Here is a 27,904-nt window from a genome sequence, read left to right on the forward strand (position 1 = left end):
GTGCACTTTGTCACATTATTACAAACAGTTGTTACAATAGTAAACAGTTAAATCACATACTTCCCATTTACAAATATAGACGAAAACAAATTCCAAGATCTACCATCCAATAAATGTTCCAAAGAAAAGCAGACGATTATGGCAACAAATGGCGATCTTCATATTTCCTGATTATAATTATAATTGTATAAAGGCGGTTGTGGAATACAATTTCATATTATTGTTATTTATCGAATAAATGATTGTTTTTTATCGCAAAATAGCAACTTTAGGTGATAACGTATTGAGCAATGTTAAAGGCATGCCAAATATAGAATGCGAAACATGTTAATGTGCTACAAGTGACCCATACAAGTGCAATACGTCTTTACTTGTAACGTAGGGACTATTTTAGGGACTATGCGTATGTAGAACGTCCACTATATGTACATCACATTTAGTTTTTGTTGCTCTTCGAATTTTCTGCTTTTAAAAAAAAAGTCGTTTCTGAAATAAAGTGATCCAATCATCAATTATAAAGTGGTTCAATCATCAATCATAAAGTGGTTCAATCATATTTTTCCGACCTTGTTCGTCCTTTTTTGCTATCCCGACTTTTGTTTCCTTGGTCAATCCCTTCGACAACTTTTCGCACAGTTATCGGAAACCCACTCGAATCGGTGTGTACGTAAGTCGGAACCCCGAATAACTTTTGACACTTATCTAAAACGGCACAAGTCTGTCAAACAACACCCCACATTCATGGTAAGTTTAGAAATAATTAATTATCCATTGACCTTATATTAAAAAGTATTTATTTGTCATCGGTTTTTGGAAAAAGGTTACGGTTTGAATTCGTCAAACTATTAGGAGAGTAGCTTCAGAACTAGCATGGCAGCAACAACAAAAATGCTAACTGTTCGCGGTTAACTGGTTATGTTTCTTTTGAAATTGAATTCCTTTGGCACATTTTAATATTTGCGTTGTAAACCGATCGTGAAACTACTCGTGAAACACACCACAGCAAAAATACACCATCGCAAACTGTCTCTATAGTTGTGCGATAGGTTTATAAAACCCTTCACCAAACAACCCACGAAATATCTTAACCAACAAACCAACAACGGACAAAATACCTCAAACCTTTATGTTCAAGCGAGTGGTTATCAACCTTACTGGATGCCGACCACTTTAGTAGCTCTACCCGGTTTAAAAAAACATAAGTTTTCTGATAATGTTTATTGAAGCCTAAACTTGAATAAAAAACGCGCCTCCAGCACTAGTCGCTTATACTAGATCGCAGGTAGATTAAATGAGACAAAGAGAGAATATAACTTGAGCTAAAACAAATAAAGTTTGCAAAAGACCCGAAAGCTTGTGTACAGCCAGAGGTAAACTACAAACCACAGCCCCTAACTTACAATTCTTTGTTTGACAGTCGCGGTAATTTCAATTTGCCTTGGTGTTTTCAATTTGCCTTTGGTCCCTATGTGGTCAAGGTTGTATCCTGTTTCTACACAATTATATGACAGATCTATAGTGAAGCACATTGACTGGTAAAAACCCACTACCCGAAATAGACTTGTGCCGTTGCTGCATTCTAACGCTCATTGACATCCACGTGATTCTCTATACGAGCACCGCAAGACGGACACTGATCCAATCCGTTGCCGCAGCGCGAACACGTGATCAGGTGTCCGCAGGGAAGAAAAACTCGGTTAGAAGGACGTGATCTGCATTGGCGGCAAACGTTGTCTCCGCGCGACGCGTTGGCCGCTTGGGGCGCTGTGGATGCAGCTGTTGTTGTTGTCGCTAAAAATCGCAAGAAAGCGTGTTTAAGTATGAAACTACGAGTATCGTGTATTTTTGCCGCAAGATAAAACGTTTGTGAATTGTGTCATTTTATGTGCATGGTATGTCGTTTATCAATGCAAATATGCTGAAAAATTCCCCGACTATGTTACACTCTTTCGCGATGTTATCTTCTGTGCGATCGAGCTTCTTTCGAGCTTATTTCGGCTTTAAAAGAGGAAGTATTGCGATACTCAAAAGTAAACGTAAGCTGCCTGAGAGCTTTTCTATGATAATTTGTTTTCCTTGTGCTTTTTTGCCATTTTATTTAATATTAAAAAAGAATCGCAAGAAAATTGTCCTTAAAATTTTGGCGTATGCGTCGTGCAATGATTCTGTTCAAAATTGACTTTTCGATTGTTGTATGTAAGTAACTGTGACCTATACACCGGAAAATTCCTTTACAAATCGATAGCTAAGCCCAACATAGAAACATTCCATTAGTTTTTTAATAATAGATCTACCTGCGAACATTAGAACTACCTACAAAACTAAACAAATGACAACACCTAGAATAATTCAAAAATCTCCAACGTAAGCGCTGACATCGAAGCAAATCAATAAACGTAAACACACTTACGTTGCAATGACGATAAATTTGCTGGGCCCGATTCGACTTCTGGCATGCGCTGGGCAGCAGCGCCCGCTACCGGTGGTTCTGCGCGCCTAGAAGCGTCCACCGGCGGCGCCTGTTCATTTGGTTGCAGTAGCTCTTCGATCATTTCTTCGGCTGTGTCAAACATTGTCCCGATAGTGTTGATACGCCTAAAAGAAAAAAGTGAACATATATATCAACGAACTATACTTATACACGCTGTAGAGATTTTCAGGGCCGCCGGAGCGATTTCAGGGCAAGGGGGGCGAATTTTTTTGTAAGGGCAACATAGACCGCAGGCGATCGTAGCGAGCCGAAATATTGGGGGGTCCGGGGGTACTCCGCCGGAAAATTTTTTGCGGCCACGCCCTCTAGATTAGCTGAAAATGGTACTAAAAATGTTTTAACAAATGTCAACCATGTCATTTTACTTTAAGCATTGTGAATCATCGGCTAGATTTTTGGGATAATTATAATTAAATTTAGTTGTACAAATGTTCTCCCGACAAAATTTTTTTTTTTTCTTTTTCAACGTAATATAATCGCAATTGCAACTAAAGGCGAAAATATGTATATATATATACCAAACAAACAATAAAAAAGTATATATATACCAGACAAAATAATAAATAAAAGGAATAACAATTGTACAATTAAACAATGCCTGACAGCAACAGCATATTCATATAATTAAATTGTATTATGTTTGTTCACTATAGTTTCTTAACTTTTTACTATTTCTCTTATTTTGTGAGTTTTTTTTTGTACTAATCACAGACTTTCTTTTATTTTCTCAACCACAACTTTAAGCGCTAGGATTAGGGAGAAAGAAAAACATTTTTACGCGATTTTCTCACCTTCTGACTATCGCTTCGATGTCGTCCAAGAGAAATCCCACCTCCCTGACTCGATCAATGATATTGGATTGCATGGCTTGGCGAAACGTCACTCGGTCGTTTGCGTTCTGTTGTTCGCCTTGTTGCTGTTGCTGAGGCTGTGGCCGAGACGGTTGTTGGTTGTTATTGTCACGAAATGATTGTGTGAAGTTCACGCCTTGTGCTCTGTACTCGACGTGTCTTGTTCCTCCTGCGAAAAATTGCCAAATCAAACTAAGTTGGAAACTACACTATTCACTGTAAACAACTTTGGATAAGATAAGTTGTATTGAGCTCGTTTGCTTGTCGGAATAGATAAATAATTACAGTTATGCCACAAGAACTTTTCTAGATTTTCCGTTTCTTAACTCTTTTTTTATTTATTTCAAATTAAACATTCGTTACACATTTTTTTTTAATAAATTTTAAGTTGTGAGTTTGAATGCGACGATAAGCCACTTGTTTCAAGGTTACCTTTTCTTAACAATATATTTTTCTTAAAAATACAATATATTAAACTTTAAGATATAACTTTTGGTATTTTTTAGGAGGAAGCATCCTTTGATTCAAACATTCTCCAGCGTTTTTTAATCGTATCTAAAAAGGCATGTTTAAAACTATGGACGAAAAGTAGGGAAATTTAACAGTTACTGATATCAGAACGGGCTGTATGGGTGTTTTCAACACTCATGTAACCTATACAGGGCCTCTCATGCTTGAAATCTTAGACCAGCACCCAGTTCTAAACAATGCAAAGTTATAAATAAGCTTGTAACGTTCGTTGTGAAACAACTACAGTGTTTTCACTGGAACAAGGGGCCCAAAATATCCCAAGATTACAAAAACTCTCATTTTTCTACCTGGGCTCACTGCCTCTGCGCGTTCCCAGGCCAAATCGCGCGGATAGACGTTCATCCCCGGTGGGGGGCCACTGGGGCGAAAGACGCCCCCATGTCGCGGCTGCCTTCTTCCAGGAGGAGCGTAGTGATGGAAAATACCGCCACCACCCCCATTTCCGTTTATAAACACGTTCCGTACCATGGGACCGTAGTGATGATGCTCATTGGGGTTATTATCGATTGGCCCCCGACCAAAGAGGTTAAAAGTGTTGGGTCTCGCATTGCCCGCGTTAGGGTTGGCGACCCTAACGTTCGCTCTCCGGTTTGCGTTTTGATTGCCTGCGGCAGGGTTTCTGTTGTTCACGTCCCTTCGTGGCATGTTGGCGTGTTCCCTGGTGGTGCGCTGCACAAAGTCGAGACCGCGCTGTTGCAGAAGGTGCTCGCAGCTAAATGAAAATAAGAAAAAGTTACTAAAAAGACTAAAAGCATCGGAGTGGTATTTCTGCGCGCTTTGTTATTACCTTTTGCGTATTGCAACGTGTGATTGTGCTGCAATCGTGTTAAAACATTGCTTCACGTTTAACCTCCATAATTAGGTTTACGGAATAGCCTAATGTCGTAAGTGTCCTGTATAATCACCGCAGGCTCTGCCTCTGAAAACGCTACGGGACTTTACTTATATTTTATATGCAGTATGTATTGTAATTTTGCTAATCTGGAGTGTCAGTTGGACTTGGTTTCCCGTCGTTAATATACAATTTAATTTTACAGTTTGACCTCATGCTTCAAGATTAGACAGAACAATTAACATCAAAAATCATGGTAATCGAAATAAATATTAATAAAATTAAAAGTAATAAATTTAAACGTTATACACTACAAGCTTAATCGTTCACAGATGGCGAATAATAGACATTCCGGGAAAATCGGTAAAAATATGGAATTCGAATTGGTATTTGTAAGACATTTTTTCATCCAAAAAAACTATATTTTAATTTAAAATTAATTCCGTAAAGTTTTACAAAAGAGACATGATTGATCATTGATGGAATATTTTATTGATACTATGGATAGCCTATATTTCGTTGGTGCAATGACTTAAAACCAATAGAGCAATAAAGTAACCTAGTAGTTTGCCTTAGGTCAATTTAAAAAAGAGAATTTACCAACATACTTATTTCTCTGGTTAGTAAAACTTTTTATGGCTGTTGGGTTAATTTCAGTATACTCTTACATTGGATGCCATCTTGCGTGTTCCGTCCAAGGATTGTCATTTCGTCTCCAATTCTCCAATCCTCCACCACAATACCAGCACAGGGTCTGATCCCCGGGGCCTAAACGCAATGGTAAATTTAATTTCAGGCCCTTTTTGGAAACATTAGGCCTTTTAAAAATTTTAAGTACCACACAATTTCGCAAAATACAAACAGAAAAATCTGGGACGTCGAAATTTCCCTTTTTCCTTGTTAAATTTTTCCTAGTCCTTATACGGCTTTGCTAATAGCCTTACAAGAGGAACCGAAAATAATTCAAGTGAAAGGATTGTGTTGCAAGTTGACCACACGGTGCCTGGGGATTACCGCAGGCAGACGTAATGGCAAACAAAGCAAGCATATATTTGTCCGAAGTAATGGTAATAATTTCATAAAAGGTATTTGTTGTTCCCCACTTTACTATAGCAGCCTTATTTGCAAACTGTCATGACATTTACAAAAGGTTAATCTTAATTTTAAGGAATGAAAGCTATACGTCAAACTAAAACATGACAGCATGTTTGTAACCCTACCAATAAGGTGCCTAATATCAGCATTTTAGTGAATGGTTTTTAATAAGGGACAGCACTAACGGTCAGTTTTTAAAAGCATTTAAAATTGGTGTCAACATAAAAATGATGATGGATTGATGGTGTATAGCAGTGTTTTAATGGCTTAAGTCATTGCCTTGACGTAAGTGCACTTAAATCACTGTTTTCGAATAACTTGACTTGACTTAAGTCTTTGCCCAAAACGACATGACCTAACTTAAAGTCTTTTAGACAAATAACTTGACTTGAACTTAAGTCATTTTGTAGTGTTTTTCATTTAAAAAAAATATTTTTTATTTAAATTTATCACAAGTTTGGCACGTTAAACAATTTGAATGCTGTATATTGCGTTTATGTTATTATTTAGTTGAATTGTTGCTCATTCGGACGAGTTTACCACTTTTATAGTTTAACGTTTTATTTTTATGTCAATGACATGACTTGAAGTTGACTTATTTCATGACGACTTGACTAGGACTTTAATTGGGCAACCGATGACTTGTACTGAGACTTGACATGTTATATTTGCAAAAGACTTTTTACTTCACACATACCGATGTAATAGAAGCCGGCTTCTGCAATTTCGCGTGGTGAGCAGTCGGTGTGAAAGGGTTGCCAGCCTCTTCCAAAGGTCCGCACTCTGGCGTCTACGGATCGCATTTCTGGGTGCCTTGGATTTTCGCACGGAAACTGCCGGACCCTTTGTCGCTCTTCTGGTGTCTAAAAAAAATGTTAAATTTAAGGTCGTTCGCAGTTGAACTGTCTTGCCACGCTTGATGCCGATAAAACCTTACCCTTTTACTAATATGCACCGAGCTATTTTAACTAAAATATATGCAGTTGACAGAGTTGCCAAAACCAGGCTTTAGAATTCCCAACAAGGCCGTAAAACATAAAAATGCACGAAAAACATACATACGCTTGACTCCGGCATTCAATACTTAACCCATGCAAGAACTCAGCATAGAATTTTACTTAAAAATGGACTGTCATGAACCAACATTCAGGTTGGTAAGGTTTGGACGGTACAAACAGATTTTGTAATGTTTTGATAGTTTTCTTGTAAGCAGATTTCAACATTTTTACTTTTGAAATGCGCATATCAAACTTATGCGAAACCTAATTTCCAAGTGAGAGCAAAATATTCTTTCCCAAATAAGCGCAAAAGCGGGCAACGAGAAATATTTTCTCTGTCAAACTTAAAAAGGGGTCGCGAGTTTTGTTTTATTCATGTAAGGGACCCGCAGACTATAACGTGAGAAAAATACTGGATTAAAAGATTCCGATTTCCGAATATAACGCCTACATTTAAACTGAAGTAGTTTACCAAAATAACGCACCATATATCGCGACGCCGGGTCGAAGTATGCGTAGAGATTTTGTGGTTGTGCCGGGGCTGGTCGTGGTTCCACTTCGCGCTCAGCAGCGACGGCAAAATTACGAAAAGGTGCGCGGTTCCTGTAATAAAAACAATTTTCACGACTTTAAGGTTTTAGTAAATGACTTTCGCTCAGGTGGGTATTAACTATTAAGTGCGATGCATTTGTTTTAAATGCCATACAACACAAATCTGGTGTGGTAAAAAAGCTGTGATCACATAAAACGCAAGTCAGTGGTTTTCAACCTTTTACCTTGCTACACCCTTTCAATTCAATAAACAATTCCCGCACCCCCTTTTAGAATTGCTTAAATAAAAACACCATTGTAATTTTATTTTTATACAAGTGATTGATAATACAGTGATACATTACCAAAATGTGTGTTAGTTTTACATGAAACTGAGAAAAGAAATAAAATACAGTAATACATATTTTGTGTCTGATTCAGTATTCCCGCACCCCCTTGGAACAGTTATACCACCTCTTGGGGTTGCGAGCACCCCTGGTCAAAAACCCTTAAGTTATAGTTACATGTCTCATCAATACAATGTCTAATCAACTTCAAGGGATCTCAACGTTAGGTTAGTCATACTAGATAGCAAAAAGCACTTCATTTTTTTAGCTTAACAGTTACCCAAGAAAACTAAATGCAACATTTTCCCCAGGCCAAATCTCTACAAAGTCGAGAAAACAGTGCAAGCAAGGCTGCCTCGTGAAGGAAGGCATAATCCCCTTGCGTTCTCTAACCTTTCATAGGTCATATTCCATCCATTGACAATAAATTGTGGCTGCTGTCGGGCTCTTGGTACTTCCCGTTCGGCATCTATTTCCCGTTCGACTTCCCTTTCCCCGCGTGCGCGGTTTTCCCGTTCGTACCTGTCCCCGTTCTGGGCGGCGGCTCCGTTCCGGTTGTCAGTGGCACCTTGATTGAGGTTGCCAGTGGCGGCCGCTCGGTTGCCACTCGCCACTTGCTGTTGGGGTCTCGTCGACTGGTTACGGTCTCCTAAAGGCGCGAAACTGCTACCCCGCATTTCGGTTCTGTTCCTGTCGTTTGAGCTACCAGCAGTTTCGCTTCCACGCGAGGCTATGCCTCTGCTTCGGCTTTGATTCAGGCGTTCTCTCGCAGCGGCTGCTGTCATGCTACGGCGTGCGTTTTGCGCCTGTATAGGGACGTTATTTCTGTCCCGGCCGTTGGCGAAATCGCACTCCGGCAGGTGGCGGTAAAGAGCTTGGTTGTTTGGGTCGCTGAACCGATGCTTTACTCCGCAACTGGAAAAATCGGGTGCCATTTACATGCAGTGCTAAACACGTTTATGAACTATAGTCTCAAAGGTATGCATCGTGTAGCATATTTTCATTATGCCACCTAGCAGTAACAAAACATTAATTTTATTTATTTAATCAGTATCCCAATGAGATGCACAAGAGAATTAACAAGGTTGGTAAAATTTTGCTTTATCCTTAAATTTAATTTTTTAGGGCTAAATTAAAGTGATGTTTTGTTATTCGGCAATACATGCTGCAATTACGTTACAGTTGGTTCACTTTGATAGGTTAGTGTTATTCCCGAAGAAAAATAATTTATATTTTTAACTGGTCATAAAGTTTTAGTGTTGTCTTTGCAGTTCAATCTGTAAGTAAACAAGTAGATGTTGCTCCAAATTATAAAGTCCATACGATGTTTTCTTTCACCACCTTGTAACACCATTATTATTATGTTTTAGGTACAATACTTCCTCCTGTAATAAGGTTTTTTTATCATATTTTGACTGGCGTATTTCAGTATATACATTTTACAGTCGCTAAGCTAAGGTATAGAATTGCGCACTGGCGGTCTATAGATAGCAATAATATATTGCCTAGCCGTCCTAGCCTGTAAGGATTCCGTTTTAAGAGCATACCTGAAACATTCCACATTATTATGCCTCCGGTCGTAAAAGAATCCGGATCTGGCGAGCAAGGTTCCATCAAAACCTCCCATTTCATCTTGAAAGGTTCTCTGTCGATCTAGTTCCTCATTAAATGTCGGATCTGTCGTACATAATTAGGTCTGTTAAAATCACCTTTGTTTTCAATGTTTGTACAACGTTAAGTTCATTTATGTGGTTACTGTAATTGGTAAATCAAATCGGCCTATTTAGAAGACGCATTGGGCATCGATAACGCCAGTATAAATATAATGCACTGCGTAATGTTGTCCAGGCAAAATTATATTTTAACAACATAAAACTGTATTAACAAATACCTAATCAAGATATAACATTTAAACACCTGAACAAAATTATATATATACAGGTAAGCTTTAAAAAAATAAATAATACTGTAGAATATTTTTTTCCCCATAGATTTTTTTTCTGTTTGCTATGATTACGTATTGCCTGGGCCCTGGGGTCCTCCAAACATCAAATAAAAAAAGACGAAAAAAAAAATGCTCATGGAATACATGTGACGAAACATGCTCACGTATCCATAATATCACGTTAAGTGTTATGCACCAAAATACTGCGTTTTAGTTAAATGAACAACGCTTAAAGTTTTGTATAGAGCAGTAACGAAGTCGATTGCAACATTTACCGCTGTTTACCAGAGCTGTTAAAACTATTGACCTTAGCGCAAAACCAATGAGCAAAAAAGGAACTTTGTTGTTCGGATTAGCTTAAAGTGACGTGTCCAATTATGCGTCTATAGGAACCAGGTATTGGCACGCGATCAACTAAGTGCAACGATAGCGTTTCGCAAGGGCAACCTTTCCACATTTTGTTGTTACTTTAGGTAACTTGGGGATTTTTGTATTCGCCCGTACGTTCCGGTTCGGGTTGATTAAGCCTTTGGTGTTAAAAGAGTTGCAGACATTTTGCGTGGCGAATACGAGGGGAGCACCTTATAGCGATAGGACATCGGGAAAACGATGTTATTGTTATTATATTCTCGTGAATCTTGAAAGTCTAAAACTGTAAATCGCAAAAACAAGTATAGCGTTGCAATGAAAATGTATCACATGTATACTTAGGCCGCGGCTTGAAGCGAATCTATTTTTAACCGATATTTAAATTGAAGAAAAATTAGATGCGTTTACACAATATAACTTAATTAATTAACTGGAAATAAAAACTATTTTTTTTTCGTTAAAGCAAAATAATAATAACCAAGAAAAAATACCTTTGAGCGTTTTAACTTTTAATTCCACCTATTTTTCTTGTTTATGCATAGTAATGACGTCAATTTATTACGGATCGGATCGCGACACTTTCTGTGAGAAATATCGGGTATCGGTATCGGAATAAAATATCCAGTATCGGACATTCCTAATTTTAATAACATCAAGTAGGAATGTCAGATACTTGACAAGTTATTACGATACCCGATACTTCTCACAGAAAGTATCGTGATCTGATACCAAATGACGTCATTATTATGCTCAAAAATGATAAAATTGAAACGTTTAGTGGTCATTTCTGCGTATTAGCCCTAAATTTAATTTAGTTATTTATCCCGAAATTTGATAGCGTTAATATGTTTGGCTACCACCAGTTCTTAACATATTATGTTTTGACAAATTTACCTTTAAGGTGGAATCGTTGTTTTTGGTCTTAAAATTAAAAAAAAAGAATTGTATCGGATTGGCACTGATATCACCCTAGTATCGGATAAATACCGAAACTACCACTTGGCATCGCTTATATGTTCCTATCCGACATTAGCGGACATCCCTACTATAAAGAAGAATCCGATCAAACATTCGTAATTCCAGGCACTTACTTAAAGGGAGTTGGGTCGGAGCGCACCACGTCGAACTTGGACCTGCTTCTTCGAAGTCCTCTTCCGGTTGACGAATTGGCGTTTCAGAGCGATGACCGTGACTTGACCTTGAACCCGGCATGGCATTATGTTCGATCGGGTCAAACGATAGTCGTGACTGGATCGGAGTTCGACTGAGGACCTGGACTGGACACATTTTAGCACGTAACGATAGTTTACTTTATTTACAGAATCTTGCAGCTATTTACAGAGTTGAAAAACTCTCGATTTGTTTCTCGCAAGTATCTTTGTAAAAGTCTGAAATATATATTATCTTTGTAAAAGTATATTATTATATTAACTTTGTAAAAGCCTATACATTTTGACATAGATTCTTTCCAGTATATATACTGTTGAGTTATTACATGTAGTTCCTGTAAACCGTTTGTTACTTGTTGTAATTAATAAGACGACAGAAGGTTTTCTTCAGTGGTAAGACTACTGCCTGATTGTCATTAAATCAATAAACAAAGCCTGAATATGAAATCCATCAAATTGGTTAAATATCTTTTCTCCCAAGCGTTTTACTGTTTAAACTTAAGTTACCAAACGGTTATCATTTCATAAACAAGAACGAAACTAGAAAAAAAGCTTGATTTACAAATCGAATTGTATTTTTTAAAACGCACGAGGTAAGTCAATACTTCTCCATTGTCATTAGTACCCTTTCGATATTCAAATCATCTTGTCTGCTTTAATATATAATGCATGACTATGGGTTCCCGTTGCGTTTTGTAAACATTAAGACAGAACACCCCGTGGAAAGGGGATAGCGCTTAAAAATAACTCCAGAGTCAATCACTCAAATCTAAAAAATACGTTGGCCATTAAAACACAAATTGGATTCCTTTTTTTCAAAGAAACTTAACACAAAACTAAACAAAAGTTGAATGAGTCGCGTTGTTATGCTTTAGTCCTATCAATTTCCTCGCTGAGCGTCAATTTAATAAATAAACACTGAATACCATACCCTAGTCAATATTAAATTTATATTTTAGCTTGTAGTAATGGAAACACACTGCAACTTCCGTGTTTTTTTTCAAAATACTGAGGTGGCTATAAAATAGGTTTTACAAAACAAAACTAGACAGAAAATGGCACGAAACGGCGCGAAACAACGCAGGGCGCATTTTTTAAAGTCTTCGTTTGAATCGACGAATTGGGTTGACACGTTTCGGTTACGCAACGCAGCGTAACCTTATACGCAACAGTGCGCAACCGTTATTTCTTTCGACATCGTCGCAATACGCGTGGATACGCAACTGAACTCGTGCCATTCGTGCCATGGACACCGAATCACAAGGTGCGTGACATTTGATTAGGAATTTGTTCCTTTTCTTTAAATATACCTAGTTTACAATCAGAAACTTTGGGCGATATTTAGGCAATTGCAAATCCTTAATCGACCGTTTCACTGATGCAGTAGTCCTGTGGTGCGGTGCCCGACAATATAAATATCTTTTTTTGGAACTTCCGCGTAAAAATCTTCAAGGCGACATATAGAGGATCGTGTGTCAGAAATGCAGCATCCTTTTTTTAAAACAATCGTCACTGCTTTTGGCGAATTCGCAAACGAATTTTTAAACTATAAAAACATTTTCAAAATAATTTACTAACTAGGACGCACTTTAGAGGGTGTAGGTTTAAAATGTCCACCTACTGGGTGATGGCATGCGTCTCGTGTAACAATTTATAAATCGATTAATTGCGTCATTTTTGGAAATCCCTGTTTTAAAACAAGTATTGCAATGAAACAAAACGGGGCTATTCGCTACCGTTAAAATCAAACGTCCTGAAAAAATACCCTCTTTAGACTTCAGAGGGTTTTTCCGCGACCTGCCAACAATCCAAATATCACCGAGACAAAGAACAGATCGAAAAATTCACTAGATATTAAAATTTCGCGGACTTAAACTACATCAAAGAAGAAACATTCAACCATATAACATAAGGGACACAACTCGCAATGCAACAAAATTCTGCGCTTGCTTCCCTAAGTTAAAAACCGTGTTCTGATAAAAATTAAATAATTAATAATAAAAACAGCCTAGCCACACATACATGTTATAGACCTGGAATAGGCTTTTACGGTGCCACAAAACAAGATAATTTAAAGAAAATCGGATTGGTCACATACAGCTTAACACCTCAGGTTTGTTTTTTTGAGTAGCCTCAATGTAATAATACAACACATGAGTTAAACTTTAGGTTTGTTAAGAGCTATGATAAAAACGAAAACTGTTTTGCCAAAGTGAAATACAAAAAAATGAAACATAGTTCAAATATGAGATATCACCTCTAACTCTAACAGTGGTGAACATAGGTCGAAAGAGGCCGAAAAATCCTTAGCAAATCCCCTACCGAAACGGCGCTCGAGTAAAATAATTTTAGCACGTACGCTATATCGGTAAAAATATATTATTTTTCTATGTCCCTTTTTAACCAAGCTAACTTCAGGACATCGACAGATATAATCGAAGGTTCCCTATCAAGTTACTATAGTGTTAGATGTACCGTTATAACGTAACTTTGTGACGTACCCCCTAAAATTTTTCATGCGTTTCGTTTAGAAAAGTATTGCACTTTCACCTCTGAACTCCACTCTGATTTGGACACTACTCTTCAGTCTTCAGCTGTAAGAGCCACAGTACATAAATCGGCGGACCGTAGTTTACACACCTCTGCCACAGACCCTGATTCAATAGGCGCTGCTTATCTTTTCAGTACTACCTCCTGTACACTTGTTTCAGTTTAGGTCAGCTTGAAAAGTATTAAAAAACTGTCAGTATCTGACAAAACTTAATTCGCGCTAAGACTGCCAGGCCGTTTAAAATACGTTTGCATAACGATAATAAGCAGTGGATGCGAACCATCTATAATTAATAATAAGTTTGACTCAAAGGCCGCAACACCATTCAATTCGTTTTCAAATCTATTTTGATCAGCACGACGAGAAACATTTCCCGTATAATAAGTCCCAAACCAAAAAGGAAATCAATGAGTTATATAATTCACGTACGCAAGCTGATCTGTGAGTCACCATCACAAGTCTGTTTAGTTGTGGCGCCTCGTTGATGGTATTGTGTTGATTGATTTATCGCTACAGAGTGACATCATGTATGATCTGGCTACATATTGATGACTTTGTTGTTTCCGTGGTACAGGTATATTTTGAAACGTTAAATAACAGGGATCCCAAACTTTTTGAATATGGGCTAGATAGCGCTAAGGTCGGATAAGCGTAAGGCCTGACGATCACGGGTCGGGTTTGAAATTTGTGTTTGACTTAATTTACTTGATAATTGTTAAACGAAGAAAATATTTAACAAAAAAGTAACTGATTTTCGTTTAGTTAAAATTTCATCAGTATTTAGTTTGGAATTACTTCGACAACATTTCAAATACATTTTAGCTTCATTAGACAACTGCGGGCCGAAAGACCAACAAATCAAGACAACTTAAAGGAGTCAAGTAAAGTTAAAACTAAACAGCGTACGATCAAACAAGAATCAAATTCAATCTATAGGACAAAAAACACTCCTCGCCTTCTTTCCGAAATAAACCACACGACAAAAGCTGCCTTAAAATGGCAATTGTTTTTTCTTTTAAATTAACTCGTAGCAACGCCTGCATGAATATTTTGGTCAGGTTACTGCATACAGTTTAATTTCAACAGTTTCTTCAACTGCCACTTAAATAGCCGCAAATTATTGTTCATTGCTTTAAAGTTTAAACTATATATTCGCCTGCCGTAAAATCTATTGCTATTAAACTGATCAAGACAACTGCCGTAAAATATGGATAATTTCACATCAAAGATAAAATGAATCTTAAAATTTTTATCTGATGACCACTCAAGCACTGAAATATAATCCAGCTCTGTATAAAGTAAATATAGCGAATATCTTGCGTTTTTAATCTTGCCTGAACAAATTTGTCCAAATGTAAAAACATGTTCGTAAACTATTTCAAAGACCTGCTATTGCAAATTCAGTGCTCATTTTCACACAAACGTGGTCTTTTTATATTATTCGTTTTCTCAAATGCATATAAATAAATAAACAAACATAAGCAACTTTCGCCTCATAAGCCAAATATGGAATTATATCTTGACAACCAAAATGGCCGCAGAAAGCAAAAAAACGAGACGTCAAACTTCCTTGCCAACCAAACCGAAAAAGCTTAAGCTGTGTCATACAACGGCAGCATACAAAAAAACGCGGTGGCGCACCGGTCGGTGATTCCCCGTTTGTTTTCCCTCGCTGGACAGTTTAATGAGTCAACAGGCGCTTTGAGTGTTCAGCCGTTCAATTTAAACGAGTGCTCTCAATCTTTATAGGGTTAAAAAGAACTTCGTGTATTTCAATTACACTTTTTTCAATTCATCTATAGAAAAACCATCGCACAATAACCGAATCAGTCGATCAATGATTCAGGCAGGCTAAAAAAAACAATACAAATAAAGTTAAAAAAAAGTAAATTCAAAAGAACTTAAAAAACAAAAAAAATCTACGTTAGTTTTAAATATAATTCGACATGATTGTCTAAAGACTCTAAGTTACTCATACTCTTCTAAAATGTCAAATTACCACTTTCGGGGTAAGTTAAAGTACCACTTTTCGGGGTAACCCAATATTCACAAACACCGAACTAAGCGGACGGAGACGAAATGTTTTATTATTTTAGGAATGTATGCTTAAAGGTTCTAGCAATCTTTTCTTGTGCCGCTGGGATGATCAGGCGCACAAAATTGCGACACGACATTTGAGATATTTGCAAATCAAACACATCTTGTTCAATCGGTGTTTATTCTCGTCATCTAAGGTGACAGATCCGCACAACTTTGATTTTATTTACCACAAACAATTATAAGCTAGTCTCACAGACCAATTATAAACCAGTCGATAATATTGCTTGTTATGTTTATTGTTCATTTGTTTCAAGGGTTTTACTTAAAAAAAACGTATGCATCCCGAAGGGCCAAATAAATGTAGGCCTAAGTGTAACTGGGCGTATTATTCATGTAAATGGCATACAATACACGCTTTGTGCATTATGCAAGCGTCAAGACTTAAAAATGGGTTGTTTACGACCGTGATATACCCCGACGGAGATCTATTTGTCCGAACAAAGAGTTGTTTGTATAGAAAATTGCTGTAGGCTACCTTGGCAAAAGTCCCGATCTGGCGTTGGAGGAAGTATCAACTATCCCAAGAGCATGAATTCAAACCCTTAGCCAAATTTTCAGCTAGTGACTATACGACAATCTTCTTTTAAACTTCACACGTCTTTCTTGAAAAAAGTCGATCGTTTATTTGTATCAAATAAAGTTCTAAGTAGCCTAATAATTAAATTAAGTATACTTTCACATTTTGTAATTGCGATGAGTTAGTCATTCACAGTGTAAATAGAAAATTGCGTTTCTTTGATTTAAATTGGCTAAAAGTTTACTTATAGGGAGACTTGACGCAATGGGCACATAAAAAACTTAAAACGAGGGCAAGTGTTGCTAAACAAATGCAAGGCTAACACTAGATATCGGCCCCTGTAATGCCTACTCAATACAAAGAGCTGTTAGGGAAATCTATTTTTTGGCCTCTAGCAGCATTTTTTAGATTAAAACGTATTTTCACAAAATAGGTAGGCTAATTAACATGTTTCGGTTACTTAATTTCCTAACTTTATAGAACAGTTTCGCTTATTGACCTTGAAATAATTACACTTTTTACTTCTTTTGATTTTTTGGGGGAAACATAAAAACACTAGTAACGCCATGACGTCCCCAAAGATCGGACTCTGGTTGTAGTATTTTTTTTTGGTACATGTTCTATGTTAATAAAACACAATAAATCTACCTGTCTACCTTATTTGACAAAGTCGTCTTGACAGTAATTTTGAACAATGTAGGAATTTTAATTGTGTGGTCAGGGCGTCAAGTTTCCTTTTAAATTAAAAGTATTTTTATTCAAACAAGATAAACATTTCTTTAATGCTTTTCCGTTATCTCTAGGCCAGTTCTATTCAACCGGTGTACACGGTGCACCCAACTATGCATGGCGTGCACCAGTACAAAAAGATATACAAGGGTGCATGAAAAACTTTTATTGAACCATTAATACTTAACATTCTGGATTTTATAAAAAAAATGTACGTTTCAACAGTTGACTGATATATAAAAATGCTGTTTTATGACATGCAATAGCACTCGCAAGCTGCATGCAGCCATATCGAACTCTCGCCGACAGTGTGTAGAACATCGGCAGCTCCGCTCGGTTTAATTGGCATTATGATATTGACATGCATAAGGATTTTTCATATCGCTTCTTACCTCAGTTTACCTTTTAAGTAAACAGAGTGCATGAGTTCGTCACAACAACTTTGAAGGTCCACCGAACCTAAAAAGGTTGAAGAGCACTGCTCTAGGGTATAAGTGTGTCAGAACGAGTTTCAGTTGCTCATTAACGTAGGAATTTGACGTGCAACAGAAAGTTACTTTAGGTTATTGTCTCATAACGTCATGTTGTGACGTAGCTTTATGTCGTCTTCCCTAAAAATTGCCATGCCCTCAACAAGCAAATATCCTAGATTCGCCCATGGTGGCGCAAACATGTGCTATTGTGGTTAAAATAACTTCGTCACCGAACACTTTACAACAAACAACGTACGCAGGATTTCAAATTTACGATCTAACGTGTCTAATTGCATTATTGTCTTGCACTAGACATAAACACCAAAAGTTAGGAAATATAGTAGTCTACAGTTGTTACCGTACGAAAAAAATTGTTTTATTAAATGTGCTTGTTAGTCCGACGAACGTTTTGTCTCTCTTTTCTTATATGACACGAAGGTAATTATTTTACCCCAATTTGCTACAATTAAATCGCAAAACATATGTATCACAGGTGGATGGATACGTTTATGTTGCTTGAATAAACACCCATAAAACATTTAGGGAAGTATTTGTTGATCGAATAAAAAGCAATCTTTTTACCTAATGGGTTTTCCCCCAAAGGTGCTAGGCGACTTCCCCTAATAAAAGATGCCTCAAGAGTGCAAAGTGCGATCTTCCGGCAGTAAATATGCTTTGCTATTTTCTTTTTTTTTTATTTTGCGTTTTAACCTACAGGTTTATTTGGCCAACAGGTTTATTTGGCCAACAGTGCAATTTATTAGAAAAAAGAAGTGATCGTATTCTGAATATCAAAATTGGGAAAGCACCATAAAATTTCCGTGATTATGTTGAAAAATTGTTTTGCAATATTTTTGTCTTTTGCAGAATGCAGTTAACATCTTGAAGCTTTAGAAATTACTGTTCATGTAACGGTGTGTTCTTACTGTGTGTTGGGTTTATCTTTGCCTTTAATTTGTATAATTTCTCAACAAAATGGAACAGGTGAGCATTAGCTGTCATTGTCAGGCTATTTTTGAATTGTAGTAAATTGGCAAACAAATAAATTGAGTGGAAGGCTATTTTTAAGAACTTATTAAAAACTTATAGATGGCGCTGGTATAGAATCCTATCAGATAGCACCTTATTAGGTACAGTCACGAAACTAGTTGCCAAAACTGCGAACTAGTATAATAGTACACCGAAAAGCCATCGAAAGCCATAGTATAATATTATATAATAATACTTGACCCACACCTTAAACCTAATAATATGCTTTGATTTAATAATTATTGGAACGCATGATAGGATTTTAGACCAGCACCAAACTCTATAATTGTCTCACAGCTAAGTCTACCTTTTTAAGCGCATTTAATAATTTCCAGTCTAAAATGACATCCTTTGTGGTTAGTATGTTAATTGAGTCAGCGCTGGTCTAGAATGCTGCCACGGTGTTTAAAGAATTATTAAATCAACACACATTATTTGGGTTAGGGTGTCTGTTAGCATTTGGGTAGGGGTCAGTCAAGTATTATTATATTTATTATTTAATTGTATCACTTGTACCCTAATCAAACCCCAACGCTAACCCGAACCCTAATGCAAATAAAACAGGTTGTGGTAGGATTGTAGACCACCGCCAATGAGTCTACTAACTGTGAAAGGATTGGCACTCAAAAATTTTAATTTTGTGTCAATTAATATATTTTTTCTACAATTCCAAAGACTTCAGTCCCACTGATAAAACCTGAAGACATTCTGACTACTGAGGATATCAGATACTACATGGGCTGTGGGAGTTCAGCTAATGTTCGTCGATGTTGGAACAAGCGTTGCAAGGAAGATGTGGCGGTGAAGCTTTACATCGTCTCTGGTTCTCAGGATGAAATTATTAAGCGTGAAAAAATGTAAAAAAAAATTATCTTTAAGTCATAAAATAGTAAGTTTGATTTATTATATTAATTCGGTTCAATTGCAATTACAATTACTCTGTTAAATGTTTCAATTACATTACAATTACATTAAAAAGTGTAATTAATTACATCAATTACAATCACAAAATTGCAATTTACTAAGTTTTCTATTACTGCTAAAATGTTAAAAACAGTTTATGTCTCATCGCTTCCCAAAGAAAATAAACAACATGGAACTATATTTAAACCTAAATTTCCTCAATATCAATGCATTGGGCCATAATTTTAGCAAATTACATTTACAATTAGAATAACACAGAATGAAAATGCCCTAATTACATTACAATTACATTAAAAACTGTAATTAATTACATCAATTACTCTATTTTGTGTGTACGCTTAAGGAAAGTTTTGTTTGATCAAACACATTATAATTCTTTGATAAAACACATTATAATATTGAACTTCTACATTATCACTGTACACTTAAAATTATTTGTATACAGGATTAAAAAAGAAGCAGATGTTCACTTTCATTTAAATCACGACAACATCGTTAAATGCTTTGGAAGCCTTGTTCTCGGACAGGCCACTGGTTTGGTTCTTGAATATTTGCCGCTGAACTTGGAGGATTTAATTGTTGCAAAAAAACCCATTCCCGGTGACATCAAGCCCAAAATTTTCTCTGACATTTCGCAAGGTCTGAAATACCTGCATTCCTACAAAAATCGCAAATCGATACTTCATGAAGATCTTAAACCGCAAAACATTCTGATTAGTCGAAATGGAGTTGCCAAAATTTCTGACATGGGGTCTGCCAATTTTATAAAGGCTGTTGAGGCTTCTAAAGATTCTCTTGATGGTTATGAGAGATGCCATCGATACACCTCCTACTACCTTGCCCCGGAAAGATTGAAGGACTGTTCAAGCAACTATAGTACAGCCAGTGATATTTTTAGGTAAATTTAGGTTTTAGAAGTTTAATACACAAGTGTTATTATCAGAATTATTGAATGTCAAGCATTACTATTATAATCTAATTGCTGATAGACTTGTGCTGCATACTCATAATAAAGAATGCAATTTTGATTAAACGTATTTGAAAATTAAATTACATAAAACATTTTTTTTTGTCATTTTTCACACAGCGAATTAATTAAAGCAGCATATGTATAAAGTAAAATTAAATTATATTATTTCATTTAATGTAAATCTGTCATTTCCAATTAAATTGTAGTTCACTTGTACTAATTAGAACAGGGTAACTCTATTGCTTTATATATATTTTGCCAAAACTATTTTTACAGTTTTGATCTAGGTCTGCTCTGTTTTTTAAATAAAATATTTTTTTTCAGTTTGGGCGTAACAGGCCTCGAACTCTTGATGAACAAATTATGCCATCGCCACTTCGGAAATACTTTTATGTTTGAATCTTTAATTGAAAAAGGTAAAGTTTTGGATAAAGTTTTTTTTGCAGAAGAAATTTCCGTCAAAGGTGACCTGGATTTCTTCAAAAGCATAATTAAAGATTGTTTATCTTTTTCGCCACAATATCGACCCAACATTGAACAAGGTAATCGTTGTATTTTTTAAGGGGTTGGCAAATTAATATTGCTTAAATGTTTAAAATAACATGCGCTATTTTATTTAAAATCAAACAAGTTTATTTTAGTTGGTCTTTTCTTTAGCAATCTACCTAAAAATTGCAAAACTTTTTTAGTGGTAGTTTATTGAACCTATTGTTTAAGAATGTAGACTACATACGTTGAGCTAGTTTGCTGAAATAAAATGAAACTAATCGAGTGGAAAAGTTTCTTACTGTTTTTGCTGAAGGAATCATATTTTCACTTTCAGTTTGCAACAAATTGAAGTCTGCAAAATTTAAAGTCAAGAGTTCTTCTATGAATGCTATTCAAAGCACTTGCAAGCTGAAAGACAATCAAGCGAAAGTCAGTGAAATGATTCCACTCTCACATCTTGAACCACCATATCGAGGTCAAGAAAAGTCATGTTTAGGCAAGTAATTTTCTTGTTTGAAGTATTTAAGTCAAATTTAACATGTAACCACAAAAGGAAATAAGTATATTGTAAAAATGATATTTATCTTTAAATGTTTTAGTTTTGTCATTCTAAAAATTGTTTTATAAATTCTGTTTGTTTTCTGAACGGTGTTTTCCATCCTTACTTGTCCAACTGTAAATCTAATTGTCATTTCATTCAATAGAACGTCAACCGGACAGTAAAAGAGATTCCATCAATACCCTTGAAGGAAAAACGAATTCTCACCAGCCAAATCAGCCCAACAGCGCCCCTAACGGCCATTCTGAGGACTTTGAGTCAGGTTGTGCCCCGTGTTGCGTGGTTTATTACACCAAAAGCAACGAAATACAGTATCGAGACAACTATGAGTCAATTGAACATTCAAGGCCAAGCAGACTTAGCAGTTGTTCGAAAAATATAGTTTCAAAAGTTACATTTTTTATAATATTTGTAATCCTTATCACAATCGTAGTTGTGTTATTTAAGAAAAGGTAGGCGATTGTTTTCCTTGACAGGGTTACTTTATTGTTCCCGCATTATTTTACTTCTTTCATATTGCATCTATCCCGTTTGCAAATGATATATTTTATTTACTTATATTATTTACGTTTACGTAAATAATTTAGTTATTGACCTCTTCAAAGCAATATCAGAAAGATTATTTATTGTCCTCAATGCCTAAATAAGTGGTTCTGAACCTGTTTACGCGATAGAGTTCCACCATGTGTCCCAAACAGTGTTTATTATACTAACAGAAATCCCGTCGTTCTGTTTTCCGGCTAGTTTATTTTGTTAATACCAGGTTGGACCGAACCCATGCCCTAGGGCCAAATGTGGAACGGAAAATAATTTACTGTAGACCGTAGAACTTAGCCTTTTATATGTGGCGACGCGAAAATACGCAAGGGCAATTTGGGACACCATGAGCTGCGCAATATACAGCCTGACCAACTGTTTATTATTAGTTTTGTTTTGTTTGTAGTGCACACATTAAAAACCGCAGTCCTTGACACAAATTAGAGCAGTATTTGTTGTAAAATTATTTACAAATTAGAGCAGTATTTGTTGTAAAAGGGTTTTTTTTTTATTTCTTCTGTTTATTTACTGTGTGTTTTTTTAAAATCGTGGCGATTTGTTTTCCTAGCTTTCTGACTTTAAATATTGCTTCTGTTAAATCACTGCACAAAGCTGACATAATATTGCGTTATTACTGAATAAATATTAATTTTTTCTGCACCTGCTTCGTAAGAAAAGTGAGCCTTTGAAAAAGTGCGATTTTTATTCTAGTTTGCGACAAATTATCGTTCAAATTGGTTGCACGACGACCGAACTGCTTTGCTTCTGGCTGGATGATGTGGCGCCACCTTGTGTAGGCATGGTGCACGTTGCATTGTCCGCTGGAGGGAGCGATGCGACGCGTGGCGCTTTAAATGGAAAAATGCGCTCGCGGTAGTTTTTGAACGAGAACAGAAGCCCCGCGATGCTGATCAACGAGTTGAAGCCCATCAGGAACGGCACGAACGAGATGGAATAGATGTCGGCGTAAGCGCTGGACGTCAAACCGACGGCCAAAAACGAGACGTCGCAGGCGACGGCGACACTGGTGCAGGCGGAAATGCGCTTTACTGCTTCGTGGATGGGCGCCGCCCTGGTGAACATGTTGTGCCGCAGATGTGTAACGAGGGGTATGAGGGCCAGTATGAGCAACATGATCTGGCACGCCGAGTAGACGATGTAGGAACCGCCGATGGAAATAGGCGAAGTGCCACGCGCCAGAACGCAGCCTCTTGCCGCGAAGAAAGCCGGTCTGAAATCGGTCAGCACCGCCTGCGCTATAGGGTTGAGCACCAGCCCTAGTAAACTTACGTAGCTCATGACGGCGACGATTTTTCTAAGCAGCGGGTTAAACTTGAAAACCGGGTTCTTGTGAAGTGTCCACTGTCGGATCCAGAGCGCACCGAAAACGGCGACTTTTGTGACGCCGTTGAAAGAAACCACCACCGTCTTGAAATGCCTGCATATTGTCGCCATAGCGTTGCTGTTATACACGTCCATGCATAACAAGCAAAGCATTAATAGATGAAAGAAAGGCGCTATCACACCCAACACGTTTGTCCAAGCCATCGTTTTTTCGACTTTTTCCTGTTTCACCACGTAGATTATGGCGGCTGCTGTCAAATAGGCGCTGAATAAAATCGGAATCGGTATCAGTGCTCTCTCGTAGGGGCTCGTTGCAAACTCCGCAGAAACGCCGTTCTGGAAGTTTAGTTTCACGCTGTTGTTGAGCCAACTCGCATTCTGACCATCAGGAAGGTTTTCCATTCTCTGTTTTACTTTTTTGCCAATTTCTTTGCTAAAACCAAGTCCATAAAACTCAAAATAATGATTAATGATCAAACTAGAATAAGTAAAAGAAATGCTCTTTAGATACGTTTTGTGTCGTGTAAAAACAGAAGTGCACTTAAGTCCAGTGATTGACTTAAGTCGTAACAACACTGGATATCGGCTCTAATCTAAAGTTATGGAACTAAGCCTTCGTGGTAATACCTTTAGTAAAACAACTTCAGTGGGGCTAGATCACAGTTTGTACACAAATTTGTATGAATGTTTGGTATAAAGTTATCGTACATTTACTGTATCAAGGTAAGTGCGCGTTTAATTATGCTTTCCCGAGCTTTTTTACGCTTCGACGCCATTTATCAGGCAAATATATAGTGTAGGGGTTCTTAAACTAGGGTCTCTGTACCCTGCGGGGGTATGTGGACAATTGTATGTGGTCCGCCAAGGCCTAAATGAAATTTAAGAGTTTAATTGAAAAACAAAACAATTTGGCGCCTTCTCCTCAAATGTATTCAGGATACATTTCAATCACATTTCTTAGACGGAAAACAGCTTATTTTATAAGTCTATTTGTTTTATGACGCCATCCCTAACAAAATCATGCCGACCCTAGTACAAGCGAGCTAATGTTTTATCGGGGTCCGCGGTAAAAACAGTTCAAGAACCCCTGATCCAGTGCTTGACAAATATTACGGGATCGAAAAAAAAAAACATTTATGGGCGCAATAACCGACACAAACTATGCGTTTCAGTGCACGCGTTCTTTCTGTTTGCTCGGCCCGAGTTTTTGACTTGCCTCGCAAAAATGCGGGCTGTTTGTATCGGAAGAGTACAAACAGGCGTCGCATTGTTACCCGTGCTCGTAAAACCCGTCTGTGCCACGCACTAAACAGTGTTCGGGCATTGCTCAATCGCACCACGACCCCGGTAAACCCTAACGTAGGACGAACTGTGTTTGCGTGTTACGTCAAAGCAAGGTGTACCGCCGATCAAAGGTTGGTGGATAGAGGCCTTCGCCATTTTAAATGCGCGGTGTAGTTTTCCAAAGGTTTTAAGCAAGTAAACCAGTGTTTCCCAACCTATTTATCGCGTACCAAAATTGATTTGGGGGGTCGCCGACTGCAGCAGCTTCACGTGGTTAAATTCATTACTATTGGTTATGAGAAAGATTTCTCCTAAATTTGATAATGTTGCCGTAAGCAATACGAAGAAATGGTTTATATTTGTTTTAATTTGCACTAATTAATGACAATTTCTTACGTTTTGTTCGCTGACAAAACGTTCAGTTAAGAGAATTGGGTCGCCAAAGCTTCTCTGTTTTTCTTACGCTTTAATTTTTGGACCGCCGCGAAAAAAGGTTGAGAAACACTGTTTTAACTGTCTATAATTACTTAAAACAATACAACCTCTATACGCCCACGTCAATTTCAGCGTCCGATTTTACCTTATTTGGCCTTGATTTATATTTTTCAAAACTTAGTCCTATAGTTTTACCAACCACATACAAAACGATTTCGCGGTTGGTTCATTGGCATATTTTTTGTTTATACAAGCCATGATCGCAATCAAGGTAAGTTTGTACAGGACACATGTGCCACCTGAACATTTTCAAAAAGTAAACAAAGACTATTAACACGTAGGCAATTTGCATAGGTTGCCGAAACGTTGCCTAAAAATTACTATTATACCAGAAGAGTTGTTTTTGATAAACAAAGATTATTGCTTTGTGTTAACATCGTCCCACTCTATTTCGTCGAAAAATTCGTTTCGCAGGTTCGCTACGTCAAAAAGTACAGTAATCTTAAAAAAACATATTTTTTGCGAAAGAAGTGGTGTGTAATTATAAAGCACAGTTTGTAACGCGAAGCACATAAAAAATCGTAGGCAAAACGTTTACTATACAAATACATTTGTGGTTGTAGGAGGATTGATATATATTATTTTCACCACAAAGTGGATTGGCACAATATTATCACCACACCTTAATTAAGCTCTACTGAAATAACGTAAAAAAGGTTTACACGAAGCTCAAAAGAGCATACTTTTCGTTTATTATGTTTTAAAATTTATATAAATTTGGATTCTTTGTTTTTCCAAGAAACAGTTCCGACCCTAAAAATTAATTTAAAAGAACACACATATGTTTAGCTACCCCTATAATCATTTTCTTTTTGCAAAAACTTTTGAAAACGCAGTCACAAGAAAAAAGCGTCAATTTTAATAAAGAGGGGGACGCTGTTACTTTTTGGAAAAGGCCATTAAAAATTTTAGAGATAACGTCATAAATTTACCGTCGTAAAACAAGTTATCTGAAGAAAACTGCTTTTGAGTTAACTCGTGCAACGATATGCAACTGCGAGAGATGTAAAAAAATATATTTTTTAATAAAAATGATTCCTAAAACGCTATCCTCCAAAAGGTTTAAGAAATCAGGAACGAAACTAGGGCGCAAGCAATCTAATATTTTCATATTTAAAATTTACTAAACTAACAGCAGCGAAATAAAAAGTGGGAAAATGCAGTTAAGTGTAGCCGGGCGATTTGATCGCGGGCAAATCAAAAATAAATTTACCTTTATTTTTCGAGTTCGATTTAAAGACGCGGCCATAAATATACACTATTAAAGAAAACTCGCGGATATCATTAGTTGGACCACTCATCTTTAAACAAGCTATATAGGCCTATTCTATATTTTACAATTGAATATAGTAAACTTCACCTGCCTGTCGATGGTTTGTAGCTCTACTTTATATAGAGCTCAGTTCGCAATTAAATACGTCTGTTAATCAATATCTATTTAAAAATTAAACCTAAGTCGTCGGTTACTGTTTGAAAATTGCTGAGCAAAAAACATAATTCCATTTAAAAAAAAGAAAAAATTTCGCTTCGAAAACACCTGTTCTTTTTACGGCTGCAGTTTAAATGCGTTCGCTCCAGATGTTTGGAAAACACCAATGAAATTTCTCACTCATACAAAATCCTTGATGTCCTTTACAATAACGACTAACGTATAGTTATTTTTCTTCAGAACACGCCCCTTGTAGGTAGTTCCTTATCGTGGATTTATCTTCAGTTTCCCAAACAATCACGATTCAATCTGTTGTGATTGCCGAGCTTTGCTTGCGCGCAAAGTGCTTTCACCAACAAACAAAGGCGCCCTGTGAAAATATTGCCGAAGGAAAAGGCAATTATATTGATTCGGGTGCACGAAAGTGTTTAAAGTTTGGGCGCTAACCTTGTTCTTTAGTTTACACACCCATCTCAATTTTACGCCTTTCATCTGGCTTACATTTATTGCAAAGGGCCGTTTATCTTCAATCGTCTGCATATTTTCGTGCAACTTATACGAGGGTTGGCGAACTGCGGATCGTCGGCGTGTTTTTTGTAACTCGTTTTGCTAAAGAGCGTAATAGCCATACAATGATAAAGAGTTGATACCTCACACTTCAAATGTGTTTCATTGCCTTTGTCTTTTCATACTCGCATATAAATGGTTTTGCATAGCGCCGCATAACCAATAGTCTCCAATTACATTATATAATATTGCAGTTCGATCGCTTCAAAGAACCAAAAGCCTAAATGATCCCTTTGAGAGAGCGTACCATATCGTTGTACGTCATTATACCGTGGGCATTTTTAAATGCTATACAGGCCTGGGTTATTGAACCATAACATATATTATTTATTGGCAAAAAGTGAAAAGGATATTAGGGCGAAGGTCAACTGATATTTACGTCATTTTTGTGTAATGCAACAGCTGCGGTGGCACTTGGTATGAATTGTTAAACGCTTACATAATCGAAAAACCAACGGCATGGCAGAAAAAAGCACTGTTCTATTTCGGGAAATATCAGGTTTATAATTTCTTGTATTATTAAATACCACTTAAATCAGGTCTAACAACTCAAAGTGATTCAAGGGCCACAAAAAGCAAAACACACAGTTTGTTAAGTTCATAAATTTAACAAAACGGCTTTGTATTTATATAAATTGATTTTTGGCCTGCATTTCGTTGTACAAATGTCAAGCTGGCGAAACTAAAATCTAATTCGATATCCGCTCTATATAAACGCCAGGGAAACACGTTGAAATCGAAAACATGA

General features: G+C 36.9%; 2 protein-coding genes across 3 annotated transcripts; one reads left to right on the plus strand and one right to left on the minus strand.

Annotated features, from left to right (window-relative positions):
* Window positions 1-948: 948 nt before the first annotated feature.
* On the minus strand, window positions 949-15,280 carry LOC146145603 (uncharacterized). Of its 2 annotated transcripts, none has more exons than XM_083389544.1 (10): window positions 11,082-15,280; window positions 9,224-9,353; window positions 8,199-8,591; window positions 7,284-7,401; window positions 6,498-6,663; window positions 5,374-5,473; window positions 4,161-4,585; window positions 3,283-3,511; window positions 2,411-2,595; window positions 949-1,791 (listed from the first exon to the last, which is right to left on the minus strand). In XM_083389544.1, the coding sequence occupies exons 1-10, from the start codon at window positions 11,275-11,277 to the stop codon at window positions 1,580-1,582; spliced, it is 2,154 nt and encodes a 717-aa protein (XP_083245670.1). In that variant the 5' UTR covers window positions 11,278-15,280; the 3' UTR covers window positions 949-1,579. The 2 variants fall into 2 exon arrangements, with proteins under 2 accessions (XP_083245670.1, XP_083245668.1); XM_083389542.1 differs by having other exon boundaries at window positions 8,070-8,591.
* A 2,816-nt stretch (window positions 15,281-18,096) lies between these two features.
* LOC146145604 (uncharacterized) lies at window positions 18,097-22,636 on the plus strand. The gene is made up of 6 exons (XM_083389982.1): window positions 18,097-18,513; window positions 19,234-19,415; window positions 19,928-20,380; window positions 20,777-20,994; window positions 21,276-21,437; window positions 21,646-22,636. Exons 1-6 carry the CDS (start codon window positions 18,505-18,507, stop codon window positions 21,954-21,956), a joined length of 1,335 nt encoding a protein of 444 aa, XP_083246108.1. The 5' UTR covers window positions 18,097-18,504; the 3' UTR covers window positions 21,957-22,636.
* Window positions 22,637-27,904: the final 5,268 nt, after the last annotated feature.

The sequence above is a fragment of the Ascidiella aspersa genome, chromosome 5 (genome assembly GCF_963924565.1).
Source record: "Ascidiella aspersa chromosome 5, kaAscAspe10.2, whole genome shotgun sequence".
In the NCBI taxonomy this organism is placed as follows: domain Eukaryota; kingdom Metazoa; phylum Chordata; class Ascidiacea; order Phlebobranchia; family Ascidiidae; genus Ascidiella; species Ascidiella aspersa.

What these genes read in the sequence shown, in the direction of transcription:
- LOC146145603 (XM_083389542.1), bottom strand. Translation starts at nt 11,277, where the DNA reads ATGTGTCCAGTCCAGGTCCTCAGTCGAACTCCGATCCAGTCACGACTA. An exon ending in CACGCAAGATGGCATCCAAT is followed by an intron (nt 4,586 to 5,373) that starts GTAAGAGTATAC and finishes ATTTTCATTTAG; the next exon opens with CTGCGAGCACCTTCTGCAAC. An exon ending in AAATTTATCGTCATTGCAAC is followed by an intron (nt 1,792 to 2,410) that starts GTAAGTGTGTTT and finishes TGCGATTTTTAG; the next exon opens with CGACAACAACAACAGCTGCA.
- LOC146145604 (XM_083389982.1), top strand. An exon ending in ATTATTAAGCGTGAAAAAAT is followed by an intron (nt 19,416 to 19,927) that starts GTAAAAAAAAAT and finishes ATTTGTATACAG; the next exon opens with GATTAAAAAAGAAGCAGATG. An exon ending in TCAAGAAAAGTCATGTTTAG is followed by an intron (nt 21,438 to 21,645) that starts GCAAGTAATTTT and finishes TTCATTCAATAG; the next exon opens with AACGTCAACCGGACAGTAAA.